The 14,890-nt window shown below is 37.4% G+C and overlaps 1 protein-coding gene and 2 long non-coding RNA genes across 6 annotated transcripts in view; 2 read left to right on the forward strand and 1 right to left on the reverse strand.

The window, feature by feature from the left end:
• Positions 1–3,551: 3,551 nt before the first annotated feature.
• Positions 3,552–4,024, forward strand: LOC127632917 (uncharacterized). The gene is made up of 3 exons (XR_007969153.1): positions 3,552–3,639; positions 3,843–3,867; positions 3,966–4,024. It is a non-coding gene; the product is annotated as an uncharacterized LOC127632917 (long non-coding RNA).
• A 340-nt stretch (positions 4,025–4,364) lies between these two features.
• On the forward strand, positions 4,365–9,636 carry LOC127632916 (uncharacterized). Its single transcript, XR_007969152.1, has 6 exons — positions 4,365–4,697; positions 5,763–5,813; positions 5,947–6,009; positions 8,067–8,142; positions 8,272–8,317; positions 8,404–9,636. It is a non-coding gene; the product is annotated as an uncharacterized LOC127632916 (long non-coding RNA).
• A 29-nt stretch (positions 9,637–9,665) lies between these two features.
• LOC127632915 (transketolase-like) overlaps positions 9,666–14,890 on the reverse strand; it is a 42,497-nt gene continuing 37,272 nt past the window's right edge. For all 4 annotated transcript variants that reach the window (XM_052111752.1, XM_052111750.1, XM_052111751.1 and 1 more), the window contains one exon: positions 9,666–9,862. In XM_052111752.1, the coding sequence (XP_051967712.1) occupies positions 9,675–9,862 (188 nt within the window). In that variant the 3' untranslated portion in view covers positions 9,666–9,674. The remainder of the gene's footprint in view (positions 9,863–14,890) is intronic.

Below are 14,890 nucleotides of genomic sequence, written 5' to 3' on the forward strand. Positions count from 1 at the left end.
TAATAATAATGAAATTGTCATTTTGCAGCCAATTCAGAAAATTGTACCAGCGATTTACATTATTTAAACTTTTAACAAGTCAATAGTTTACGCTGAAGCGGAAGCGCTAGTGTCTGAGCGTGCAAGTGACGTCACTTGCAGCGGAAGCGCTCGTGTCTGAGCGTGCAAGTCTGAGAGTGCAAGTCTGCAGCCAGACGCTATTGCTTCAAACTGGGTCCTGTCAAGCCTGAAGTACTGCTGGAACCGGATTTCATCCAGTCGCAGCTCCTGCACCAGCCGGTGGTATTCGCCGTGCTGACTCCGAGATTGAATGGTTTTGTGGACCCAGACAGACCGGCGTTTGCGTTTTCGCCGCAGATAAACCGCCGCTATGGCAAAGAGCACGCCTCATTTCTCGTTCATCTTTGATATAAAGCATTTTATGTACTGATTCCATTTATATTTAGGCTTTTCCCTCCAAAATGTTTGTTGTTAGAAAAGTTCAACTTTGGAGCGACTAACGGAAGCGACAGCCAATAGGAGAGACGACGGGAGAGCTCACGTGATCCTTCTCTCTTTCTCTCAGCTCCTGCAAAAACGGAAAGCTGGATGAGGCTAATTCTTGCTGTTAGAAATGTTCCAGTGCTCTATGATATGTCTCTTCCCACGTACAAGGACATTTTAAAGAAAAATACTGCGTGGAAAGGTGTATCTGAGATCGCAGGGATTTTATGGACCCAGACAGACCGACATTTGCATTTACGCCGCAGATAAACAGCCGCTCTGGCAAACAGCATGCCTTGTTTCTCATTCATCTTTGATATAAAGCATTTTATGTACTGATTCCATTTATATTTAGTCTTTTCCCTACAAAATGTTTGTTTTTAGTGGCAAGAAAAGAGATTCGCTGTCAACAGCAATGGAATGACATCCGTGAATGTCATTTATAAACGTTACTAGGCAACCAGTAGTGGGAACACCCACTAGCGACTTCACCGCCAGCCACTGGCGACCTGCAGCGATAAAGTCGCTGGCAGTGTGTACGCAGTATAAGATTAAGAGGGGAAGTCAGTTTGCTGTGAGATCATCCAGCTGGAAGTGATTTTTTTACTCATGTCTTTTGGGTAATGTCGTTCTATTCACCACATGAATGAGTTGTGAAGAACAATATGTCTGTCGCTAGACTACAACAACCATAGTGCTTTGCTTTCCGTATACGAAGGCAAGTCTCTTTTGCGTCAGATGCGCAGATGGTTCTATAATAGAATGCCAATCTGCGCTCAAATGTTGCTCAATGCTTCCACCTGCTGGTGGAATACCAAATACAATTTTTGAAAATTAAAGGAATATTTCGGGTTAAAGGTGGGGTATGTGATTTGCAAAACGGCCGGCAGGTTTTGAAAATACACAACTCTAAGGTCCTACCTTCTCTCCTCCAACGCTGGCCCTGACTCCACCCATTCGAAAAACATGGACGCGCAATCATGCACGAGCGAAAACTCAGATGCGCAGTGTTCTAGCAGTGTTCTAGACTCACTAGTCAAACAGTGCATTCACCTGTCAGACAATTTTTCAGAGCAAATTGTTGATACAGCAGGAGGAGGGGGTCGCATACCACTCTTGAAAGGTGTAGAGCTGATTTTCTCATAACTGTAAAAAAAAAAAAAAGAACATCGCCAGCCCTGGCGTCTGTACAGCGGTCTTCTATTCAAAACAGGATTCATAGAAATGTGGAACAACCCCACTAGCACTATAAAAGCTCTATTCTCCATACATAAATACAATCGCTTCCTGTTACTGGGTCACGAGCTTTGAGTATGCGCACGAACGGGACACGCGCGCCAGGGTGGTGGGGGAGGGGGCATGGTACGACCGTTTGATTGACACATTTTCTGTCCAATGATTCTAGATGGTCTTGAAAATGATTGGCTGGAGTTTTTCGAGTCCTGCCCGTTCCACAGATGATTAAATTGCTTAATTTTCATTTCAGTGCTTCTAATTTACAGCCAGTAATTGGGTTAGGAATAGGATTTCAAGTTATTTTGAAAAAATGGTCAAAAAAGAAAATCACATACCCCACCTTTAAATAAAGGTTAAGGTCAGTCGACAGTATTTGTGGCATAATGTTGGTTAACAAAATAGTTTGATGTCAACAAATAACTTGAACTCGTCCCTCCTTTTCTTAAAGAACAAAAAGGCCAATCTGTAAACGTTAAAATGCTCACTGTTTCAAAAATATAGCCACGAGATGTAAACAATATGCTCTTTAACATGATTTCAGTGTGATAAAATCGCTTACTAACCTTTTATATGTAAAGTTATATTCAGTTGTCCTACTTCGATGCCATGACGTAACGCTGTTAACCCTAAAACCTTAAAACGACCATAAAAACATCAAAAAACAAATTAACAGCTCACACACGTTTTAACAGAATAATTAATGTAAGTGAGTTTAAAAAAAAATTATAAGCTTCACATTTCTGCCTTTTATTGTAAGTGTCTCAATATAACCCAGATTTTTGCCTTATTTAAAGAAAAGGAGGGAAGAAAGTTGCTGTTATTTTTTATGGTAATCAACATTATGCCAAAAATGCTGTCGACTGAGCTTGTAATGGCCCCTTAATATTCCTTTAATTGTCAGAATGTTCCAAGTTCAATACAAGATACACTCAATCGACAAATATGTTTGACCAGATTTAAAAACAAATATTTGCGGTAACATTAAAGCACTTACACTGGAAGTGAGTGGAAGTAAGGCAAATCTGAATTACACTGTCATGAATGTCATGTTATGTTCGAAATAACTCACACAGATCAAATCAGTGAGCGATCTTATCACACTAAAATTATGTAAACGAGTGTGGCTATACTTTTGAAATGTGTGTATTTGAATTTTTATGGACTGGCCCCATTCAATTCCACTGCAAGTACCTCTTTGCAAGTTTTCTTACAAAAAAATAAATAAATAGATAAATAATTAAAATCTTATTATTTATTTGTTTGCTTGTGGTAGCCTTATCAACATTATGCCACTAATAGGCCTATAATGCTGTTAATCGAGCTTAAAGGAATCGTTCACCCCAAAATTAAAATACTCTCTTTATTTACTATATGTCACTTATGAAGACATGGATTTAACCACAAGAGTCATGTGGATTACTTTTATGCTTCCTTTATTTTATTTAAAAAAAAAATTTAGCTTCAGAGTTTTGGACCCTGTTGAATTCTTCAACAGGGTCCAAAACTCTGAAGCTAATTCTTATTTTTTTTTCAATATACAGAGCATAGATATTCTTATAAAAAACATTTTTTTGTGTTCTGCAGAAGAAAGTCATACACATCTGGGATATAATGAGGATAAGTAAATCATTAGAGAAATTTTAATTTGGGGTGAACTATCCCTTTAACTTGCATTCCTTGTATTGTCAGCTTTTCGGGGTTTTGTCACATCAATTTCATGTGACTATTGTGCATAAAATGTTTTGCTATATCTGGTTTTGCTCATCAAACTGAAAGTGAAAATATGATTTGGGAATTTACATGCATACCATCGTTTTACATTAGTCACTGTCAATGTTAAAGGTTACAACACAATTAAACCACTGTATCAAAGTAATGTGAATGTTGATGCTGTGTCCCAGGTGAAGTGTCGACCCAATGGTAAGAATATATGGATATCATTTTGCTTAATTTGACCAAGTGAATTTACAATGTTTTTTTACATGAATTTAAACTTTGCAAGTCTACTTTGAGACCTTAAATAATAGGCCCATAGTGTAGTCTGTGTGTTTAACTCAAACTAAAACCTTATAAAACTAAAGTAAAATTCTAATATTTAATAAGAATCTGTAATTCTGTTTTAGAATGCTGTGGATTACTTCAATCATTGTAAGTTTGCCAAATCAACTCTTGTAAAATCAAAACTGAAAGTTGTAATTTGTATTATTTATTTTAATAATATTGTTGATTTATTTTTTACTCCACAGATAAATATTACCATTTCTTCTCTGTTTGCTTTGGCCTGGGCTGTGCACTAATACTCTACAGGCCATATTATTGTAAGAAATAGACTTTCTGTTCCAGTATTTACACTCAACAACACTAAGTGTTTGTGAAAATGATCATTGCTCATGTTTAATAGCCGGTTTTTGAGATTTTAGTTTCTCTTTCACTGAATACAAAATGTGTGGTTTAACTGAAACTGTCAATATTTGTATTTTTCTCAGCCGCTTCTGTTCCCTTGGTCCTTGGTGTGTTCTTCGCCATCATTTTTGAGTTTACAGGTGCATGCTGTGGTAAGATATGTTATTGTGTATCAGGGACATTGCACTTTACAATAAGGTTCCATTTGTTAACATTAGTTAATGCATTAGGTCAGTGGTTCTCAAGTGGTACGCAGAGGAATCACTGAATTTCGATCTCACTGGTGTGAGTAGAACGATGAGTGCGTGACTTGACCAACTGATAAATTGAAACTGTGCTTTCGCTCGCTGGCTGGGGCTGAGCCAGAGACGTACGCGCTCAGCGGAGTCATATCCATAGATATTATATAGAGACTAGATGCCCTATTGGCCGTTGCGCACTAAGAAATACGGCCGCCATCCTAAAACGGTCGTACTCCTACTTTCGTTGCGCGGCAGCATTTAAGATGCCAGAGCACTGTGGAGCATTTTCCTGTTCTAATCGGTGGACCATAGCAAGGGGATTACTTTTCACAAGTAAGTTTTAACATTACCGTACTATTGGTTGTATTTTGTGAATAGAATATTACCAGATAATTGAGAAGGAGCAAGGATCTTTGATATTACTGTACTGAAATCGTAGCCAGCTAACGTTAGCTAGGTGTGTGTATGTGTGTGTGTGTGTGTGTGTGTGAGAGAGAGAGAGAGAGAGAGAGTGTGTGAGAGTGTGAGTGAGAGTGAGAGTGTGTGTGTGTGTGTGAGTGAGAGAGAGAGAGTGTGTGTGTGTGTGTGTGTGTGAGAGAGAGAGAGAGTGAGAGAGAGAGAGTGTGTGTGAGAGAGAGAGTGTGTGTGTGTGTGTGAGAGAGAGAGAGAGAGAGAGCGTGTATTTATCACTTTGTGGGGACCAAATGTCGCCATAAGGATAGTAAAACCCAAAATTTTTTACGTTGTGGGGACATTTTATCGGTCCCCATGAGGTAAACAGCTTATAAATCATACTAAATTATATATTTTTTAAATGTAAAAATGCAGAAAGTTAAGTTTAGGGGAAGGGTTAGGAAATAGAATATATAGTTTGTACAGTATAAAAAACATAATGTCTATGGAAAGTCCCCATAAAACATGGAAACACAACGTGCATGTGTGTGTATGTGTTTCAAAATTACTGTTCATTTCTTTAAAAGTAAATCTAGGCCTATTTAAATGAGGACAAAAATTACTGGGTGAAAATTTAACCAATGTTAACAAATGGTACCTTATTGTAAAGTATTACTGGGACATTGAAAGATGTGAAATGTGTGAAGTATAATAATTATATAAAATTGTTATAGTAGTGGGACAAGATGGCCCCTTTTCATAATTTTACATTTTATGCTAAGACAACAATGTGTATATTTCCTTTGATAATATATTGGATGATGCATCAACATACTGTATGCTAAATGTATATCTATATATGTTACAATTTAAAGTAAATTCACATTGTTTTTAAGGGTGGCATCTTACCTCATCTTCCTATAACTTTAAATGACAGTTGATATTATACAGGTTTGGTTGAGCAGTTACTGTGAAGAGGAATTTTTTTGTTGTTTTGTCCATAAGGTTTGCCACCACACACTACAAGATGTAAAGGGCCACCTTACCACTGGAAAGGTAATTTCATTAAGTTTAAATCAACTGCTTTAATCATTCCACAGACCATTTGATATATATATATATATATATATATATATATATATATATTTTTTTTTTTCCTTCATTTTCTTCATTCTCTCCTACTCTACAGATGTTATCTGGGGTTATTGTGCTGCTTTGTTTGTGACTATTCTGCATCTCCACTCTTATCATGGTACCTTCCTCAATTGTGCTTTATTTTTTGAGATACACCTCTTCTGTGCAGCTTCTAGATAAAAAAAAAACAATGCTTGAAAGTGCTGGATTGATAGAGATCCTTAGCTAAAATCTGTGATTAATTTCCTAACATAAGGTCCCATAAGGTCAATACTAAAAAGTGACAGTTAAAAGTCGTTAAACAATGTTGTTTAATATTTTATAATATACGGAAGACCAGGTCTATTTGTCACACTTTGTACTGCGATGATATTTCTCATGTAGTTTATTTCTGAAAGTCAAATACTTCTTCTAAAAACAAAACAAAAATATACTATTGAACATTTCCACATTATTGCCCTGGTAAAGTTTATTGAACACATGTTGACCACTATATAGTGTAAGTTGTATCAGTGAAACCTGCCAATTCCAACATGGTGCCTGAGAAGTTGTAATAATTGAGGTGACAAAATCTAGTTGACTCACTTTCATAAACATACAACTTTTACACCTATAGAAAAAATTAAATGAACCAACAAACAATATAAGGATTTTTTCATATACTGTAAGTTTAACCCCAAACCTAAGCCTTACCATAAAGTCTGACCCCTTACCCAAGCCTTAAACGTAACCATGATTTTACTTGGAAAATAAATTGTGTACCATGGAAAAAAGAAAATGAAGCTCATAACGAGACAAGGGAATCATATTTCAGGTTATTGACATACATCAGTCATTTGTATTGCATAAATAAATATGGAATGAGTAACCAAATTTGTTCACAGATGTTTACAGTACTTGCTTAAAATAAAGTATTGGATAGGAGGCTATAGCAAAAAATCTGATGCCTGTATTTTATCGATTTGAAATTCGGTTTGTTGATTGATTGGTCTCAATGGGAATAAAAGTCTTACCATTTCATTCAAGCCAAGTCGTACGCAGACTGATCTCACAGTGAAATCGGAAACAATAAGTTTGTTTTCTTTAGCTAAAATCAATCTGTGCTTTCTGAAATTCTAAATACTGCTCCCAGTGGCCAAAGCGATAAGTGTTGTTGGGCCAGGTGTAATGTCCACTGAGGGGCACCAAAAGCTAGTTGTTAGCTAGCTGTAATTTAGGTTGTAATACAGTAAGGAGGAATAGACATTTTATAAACTACCTCCCAACCCATACCCCAAACCTAAACCATCAGTGGAGGAAAAAGAAAATTTTAGGGGAAATATGTAACTTCCGAGTCACACTCACAATTATTTCCTGAATGCAATGCAGAATCCTACCACAATGCCCACCCTGCCACGCCAAAGGGGAAGGTAAACACTAGGGATGGGCGATACCACATATTTTCTTTTCGATCCGATACCAATTACTTGATATCGATACCAATACCGATACCTCTATTAAATTGAATTTCGACTAATTCTTTGGATAAAATTAGTAACTTAAATTATTGGGCTTTAAGGTTGCGTGATCCAGTTTGGTGAACCCCCATCTCGAAAACCCATCAACAATGAAAACAAAACCCTGTCAACAACTTTTGGAGGGGGGCCTTGGAGATAATTGGCCCCGGGGCCTTTGCAAGTCATAATTCATCTTTGTTGATACCACATCAGTATAGGAAGTATCGATACTTTAGTATCGATCCGCCCATCCCTAGTAAACACACTAGAGCCGTAAACATGTAAAAATGTCTGATGGCAATGGTGCTTGTCGGTGAGTCGGCGTAATATGGCTGATCCTAAGATAACGGAACTCTCAAGAACAACATGCAGCCTTCCTGTGTGATCATGTCACAGTACGATGTATTACAATTCCATTATATGTACAAATTAGAGTTGTTATGTGGTTATATTTCTTAATTCACCAAAAATATAATTTAAAAGAGTTTTTAAATTAGATATTTGAAACCAACATCCAAAACCACTAGAGAAAACACACATTTGTATAATTTGACTTCTAACTCAAAACCTTACAGTTACTGAGATTTAGTTCATGTGACAACTAGCCCCGGTTCCCTATAATTAAGTGATCTAAGCTACATTTTATTTAAATTAACAAACTTCTCTTATTGATTTACAGTTTACACGCTTTCCTGTGGCTGGGGCATTGCTGTGTTTGCTGCAAGAGGAGCAAAGCGTAAATACAGTGCTCTGTGGTGAGAAAACATCCCAAGAACTATATGAAATATATTGCAGATAATTTGGAGTTTCACAATGTGTGGCATTAGAGTAATCTTATTTATACACACTCTCAACAGATTCTGTTGTTCTTGGTTTTAAAACAGGGAGAAAAATAGATGGCATCACTATGATTGAAGTGCAGAGCTAAAGGTAAGGAAGAAAAATATAAAAAAGAAAAAGTATTGTATTTTGGTTCACAAACTAAAAATGTGACTCATTGTCAATGTTTGTTGCAGGTGTCTATTTATGCGTTCATGTGGATATGAGGATTATAAATCTCACATCTTCACTCACAAACTGGCACGTACTAATGTAATAAAACAGGCAGGACACACTTGTACTCTCAAACTCAAATGCAGAGGGCTTTAATCAATGACTTGTTGAGATACATAGAAAATTAACTGAAAAAGTGTTTGTTGCAGGCTAACAGTTTATATGTAACAGCAACCATACCCTAACCCTAAGACCAGAAATTCACCAAGTTTCATGCTTATAACACCACAAAATGCCATTCCATCTTTGTAAACACCACACTACAAACTGTTTCACAGAAGACAACCATTAATTACTTAACTGAACAGTTTGAATTGAACCACCCTACAGACAATCTCATTTGATAATCTTTTCTTATTGTTGTTTTGTCTTTGGACAACACTCTACTAATGTAACGTCAAACAATGTTTTAACACACTTATATTATGTTGTTATTTCCCAAGTCCCATGGAATCCAGACCCGCCCTATCTTCGTAGCTACATCGTAATAAAAAAGTATTAAAATATATTGGTGCAATAATATTTTATTATTGGGTCTTATCAAACATCACTGTTAAGAACACATGAGCATCACATGATCCACCATATTGACGATTTCATGATGCAAAATTGCAGCCACTATTTTAGCATTGCTGACCTTTTCATTTTTTAGTTTAAAGTCAACATGAAATCAAAATGTACCCTATTTAGTTCCTTAATACATGTTTCTGATCTTATTGTGAACGATTCATATGTGCCTATAATTTTAAAGAAAAAAATATGTCTACATAATTTTTCCAAGCTCCGCCTCTGAAACAACTTTCCTTTTCAAATGATGTCATTAAGGCCGCATAAATTTCAATCAACAAGCAAGCAGAGTTTCAGAAAGGAAGTAGTCCTTCACACTTTTTCTCCTTGAATAAGCTATTTCACTCAAAATATGTCACATGGAAATAAAATGGGTTGCGAACACCATTTCATGTTGACTTTATCCTGTCAGTGACTAAAATAGATCCTGTGTGTGCATTAGTATTTATTTGCAAGAAAACCAAAAAAAACTAAATGTGAACAATACTTTAAAATGCAGACCACTTATTATCTCACATTACTATTTTACTCACATAAGGGTCATTCACAGTGAACAAGGTGGTGGAAGGGGCCACAATCTGAGTAGAAGTCATGTGACATTGTGATTGTAGTGCTGGTTATTTGATTAGCTGATCTGGGTGGAGTGGGCGGGGCAAAGTGAACAGGTTCACTTGGCATTGGCCGAGCTGTTGAGCATCTTCCTGACCATCTGCACAATGGAGTCGCGGTCAATGCCATAGATTTTGAGCAGGTCGGACATTTTGCCACTGCGGGGAACATGAGAGACAGCCAGATGCTGCAAAGTGAAGCCAGGCTCATTCACAATTGCAGAACACACCGCCTCCCCCAGGCCACCTGTGGAATTACAACTGGTAGAAATAAGAAAAGTAGGTAGAGAACAACTTGAGGCCCTATTTGTTTGAAGCTCTATGCCTTAAGTACAGAGCTATGCAATACATCATATGCGCAAAGTCAGTGGGCACGGCCATGAACAAGTGGGTTGGCAAAACCATGCTGCAAAGCACTAATGGGCTGGGTCAAGTGTAATTTCATTCTGAGATTCTTCTCCAGTTATTGCACCGTCTTTGTCCTATTATATATTCCATTTCCTGTCAAGCAAAGTCTATGCAAATAAACCCATTAATGAGAATTTGGTTGTCTAAATGGGCTGTATGCAATGCATCCCCTCAATGTACTGTATGTGTTGTATGTTCTCAATCACCCCCTTTGGGACCGCTGGCTCTCGTCCTGCTTGCACGTGTCTCACCTCATTGAAATATGCTTTGTTTCTCTCCCATTATTCGTTGTTTCGTAATAAATATCTGCTATACGTTACTCTGTTTAATGTTAAATTTATGTACAGTGTCCTTGAGCTTTGGAAAGTGCTATACAAAATACACATTTTATTATTTTGTCATATTGATCTACTGATACACAAATCATGGCTAGTATTAAAAGCGATCGATTGCTTTTGATATCATCTGCTGGTGGAATTTCAAGCAGCCATGCAGGAACTGATTTTAGACTTTGTGCCGAGATCAGACGGGGAAAATAGCAGATTGCGCTTTGCAACAATTCATTAACCTACAATACATCCACAGTTTGCAAGCATACACCCACATATAGCACAAACACTTCCTCCCATACCCACTAGCACTTTGCGCTGGCACGAAAATTTGATAAGAGGTAGTGCATGGTCATTCACCTACCACGGTCAAGAAAATAGAGCCTCTGGTCTCATGTATTCATGTTACTTTACCTATATTTTAACTAATGTTCCTCATTGTACATATCACAGCAGGTTCCTGTTGAAATGAACACTAGAAAAAAGATAAATGATCCATTCAGAAATAATTTTTGCCTTGTTTATGACACAATGCCATCTTATGACATCAAAACACTTATTAGAATTCAGGATGTATCAATTTCAAAATGCCAAGTTTCACCATATTTTGGATAATTTCAGTCAATATAATTTGAAAACTATCCAAACACAGAACTTACATAGGCTAAAGCCCTGATCACACTAGACTTTGAGCATGTGAAATTATTTTGGACATTGCAACAGACCAGGGGAAGATGTCATTAGCGAGGACATTTGGTTTGAATATGTTATAAATCCCAAATAACAAATAATGTTATGTTTGAATGGTTAGAATATACCATCTACTCACTTTCCTGCAACAATTAAAACTTTGTTTTCTTTTAATCAGTATCAGTATATGACATTTCAATGTTCTTTTGGTCACGTGTCTTCTCGACATTCTTATTGGCAGGTCAGAGTTCACCAAACTTGCATCTTTGTATGCAACAAAATGCTAAATTTCTTTCCATTTATTTATTTTATTTATTTATTTATTTTATTTATTTCAATCTCCATTAGCTGCACACGAGCAGCTACTCTTCCTGGAGTCGATACAATCCAACATGCAGCATGGTCTTGCATTTCTAGCAGGGGCGTAGGAGCAATTTTGAACCTGGGGGGGGACAGGAAATGCTAGGGGGGTTCGGGGGGAATTCCCCGCTTTTTAAAATATTTTTAATATATATAAAGCACTGAAATGCTCATTTCTAATGACTTTTCGGAACAGACTGTACTACTTAGTTTGGTTGTAAGAGGGTATATGCAGTGACAGACTGGGTAGATTATAAAAACAGAGAGAAGCAATCTAATATAACTACAACCAAATGACTACATACCATGAACTGTACAAAAACATACTTTATTTAATAAAGAACACATAAATGAAAACACACCATTTAGAAGATGATCGGGCTGGGACAGAGCCTTGTGATAAAGAGGTTGGCAATGGAGAGAGGCTGAGGCAGAGCCTGGTGATGGATGGAGACTGAGTTGATGTTGATAACACAAATCAAACTCTATAAATTGTTATCATAAAAAGCCACTTTACTTAGCGTAGCTTATCATTATAAAGCTTCAGCGATAAACTCATTTTACATTCAAATATATACAGGTGCTGGTCATAAAATTAGAATATCATCAAAAAGATGATTTATTTCAAGAATTCAACTTAACAGGTGAAACTAATATATTATATAGACTCATTACAAGCAAAGTAAGATATTTCAAGCCTTTATTTGTTATAATTTTGATGATTATGGCTTACAGCTTATGAAACCCATGAAATCAAAATCCCCAAAAAATAGAATATTACATGAAATCACACAGTAGTTAAACAGTAATACCATGGTCATTGAACCAGCTTTTGGTTCTTTTGGCAGTGTGGGCAGGTGCAAATCCTGCCGGAAAATGAAGCTCTGAAAATGTTCTGGTAGACGGCTGCGTTGACTCTGGATTTAATAAAGCACAAAGTCCTCTTTTCTGATGAGAGCAAATTTTGCATCTCATGTGGAAACCAAGGTCCCAGAGTCTGGAGGAAGAGAGGAGAGGCACAGAATCCACGTTGCTTGAAGTCCAGTGTAAAGTTTCCACAGTCAGTGATGGTTTGGGGTGCCATGTCATCTGCTGGTGTTGGTCCACTGTGTTTTCTGAAGTTTACCAGGAAGTTTTAGAGCACATCATGCTTCCTGCTGCTGACCAACGTTATGGAGATGCAGATTTCATTTTCCAACAGGACTTGGCACCTGCACACAGTGCCAAAGCTTCCAGTACCTGGTTTAAGGACCATGGTATCCCTGTTCTTAATTGGCCAGCAAACTCGCCTGACCTTAACCCAATAGAAAATCTATGGGGTATTGTGAAGAGGAAGATGCAATACACCAGACCCAACAATGCAGAAGAGCTGAAGGCCACTATCAGAGCAACCTGGGCTCTCATAACACCTGAGCAGTGCCACAGACTGATCGACTCCATGCCACGCCGCATTGCTGCAGTAATTCAGGCAAAAGGAGCCCCAACTAAGTATTAAGTGCTGTACATGCTCATACTTTACATGTTCATACTTTTTAGTTGGCCAACATTTCTAAAAATCTTTTTTTTGTATTGGTCTTAAGTAATATTCTAATTTTCGGAGATACTGAATTTGGTATTTTCATTAGTTGTCAGTTTTAATCCTCACAATTAAATGAAATATATCAGTCTGTGTGTAATGAATGAATATAATATCCAAGTTTCACTTTTTGAATGGAATTACTGAAATAAATTAACTTTTTGATGATATTCTAATTATATGACCAGCACCTGTATATTAATCATAAGAACAACTAGTTAAATTAGCTGGACACAGTAGCAATGTATTCTGTTATCCTACACAAATGAGCATTCTGTTATATTCCCATTACCTGTGTCTCACTTGGCCCTAACTCTCCCTGTTCTGTGGTCTCTTCATCTCCTGTCTAGGAAAGTAACAAATGTTTGAGGACACAGAACTGGTTTCAATGCAAACTCTGATGACATGCCGTTGGCCTAATTTGATCTAAAGTGCTTTTACTATGTGAATTTTAGAATATACTGTATGTAGCTATCCATTAAACTTACAAGCCCGTTCTCCTCTGTCCTCTTCCTCTTAAAGTACTGTAGGATGCTCATCTCTGTGTGAACAATTTGTGACTAATGTTACTTCTACATAGTTTATGGACACGTATCAATGGCACATTCACACACTCTTGGCTGTTCATCGGCTTTGATAGCATATAGCTAGTTAACTAATTAGCTAACATTTGCCTGTTTTACACCACATAAAATTAGATAGTTTGCTTCTAAGGCTATATTTGACAGTTTCAAAATACAACAAAACTGATGATCAAACTGAAAACCAGCAATCTGCCATTTCATCGGCTGAATTAGCCCAAAAACTGTTCAAAAACCGCCAAAATGCAAACAAAACCGCCCAAAATATGTTATCAGTATTTATTTCAGTATTTTTACTTCCACGTTTCCTTTGCTACGTTAACTTACCTCACATTTACATCATACTAGATTTACATACAAGAAATAAAAACACCGGCTGACGAAGCATACATAAATAAACAGTTTTTAGGTGCATTAGTGCCACCTCCTGGACTGGAGTGTTGCCCTCCTTATAAATAAATGACGCTATCAAAACCTTACAGCGAAATGACAATATCCTCCACACACACTCGTTTGTAAGGCGGCCTCCTGTATTTTTGCTAGTCGATTTTATTTCCAACAGTGACATGAAGGGTTTTAACTTCATTCATGAGATTTTGGGTAACTGCACAACTGACAGATGTCTTTGAGCGCACCGCCAACGCGTGTGTGTGTGTGTGTGTGTAACCATAGCGACAAAACGATGAAGGAACGCGATCTGTCAGTCAAGAAGATTTTCTAAAACTTTACTCCAGACAGACAAGTGTGGGAGGTTTTACCTTTAGATGCAGAACAGGCTGTCAGCTGCAACTTGAACAGACTGCTGAAGAAAACAGCTGAACGTCTGAACGCAACTTTGTGGAGCGTACAGTCTGCGGATCTGTCTAGTACCGCGAGCAACGTGACTTTGAATTGGGCGTAGGCCTATTTAAAAGTTACAGAATGGATTCATTTGGAGACTCCGAAATCAGCAGAGATAGGCAGGCAATGCAAAACAAAATCTTACATTGGGAAATAGTGGGGGGGACAAAACTTAGATTTTGAAATGTGTCCCCCACGTATAATGGCTCCTACGCCCCTGATTTCTAGTCTCCTGCTCTTGGATGTGTTTGAATGGAAGTAAATGGGGCGCAAAATGTAGTGTCACTACGCCTATACAATAAAAAATAACAAACAGAGTGGAGGGCAATGGTTGGCAAGGTAGGATTGGTCAGTAGCTTGGAGAAAGAGTCAATTGATACAAGTGAGTAGAGGGAATGCTGTACAGAAGCTTAGTTGGTTTTGTTTAGATCTGTATTTGTATCCGTTTGTTTACTCACAATGGTGCATTTGTGTGCTTATCCTGGATGTCT

This window comes from Xyrauchen texanus, chromosome 39 (genome assembly GCF_025860055.1).
Source record: "Xyrauchen texanus isolate HMW12.3.18 chromosome 39, RBS_HiC_50CHRs, whole genome shotgun sequence".
Taxonomy (NCBI): domain Eukaryota; kingdom Metazoa; phylum Chordata; class Actinopteri; order Cypriniformes; family Catostomidae; genus Xyrauchen; species Xyrauchen texanus.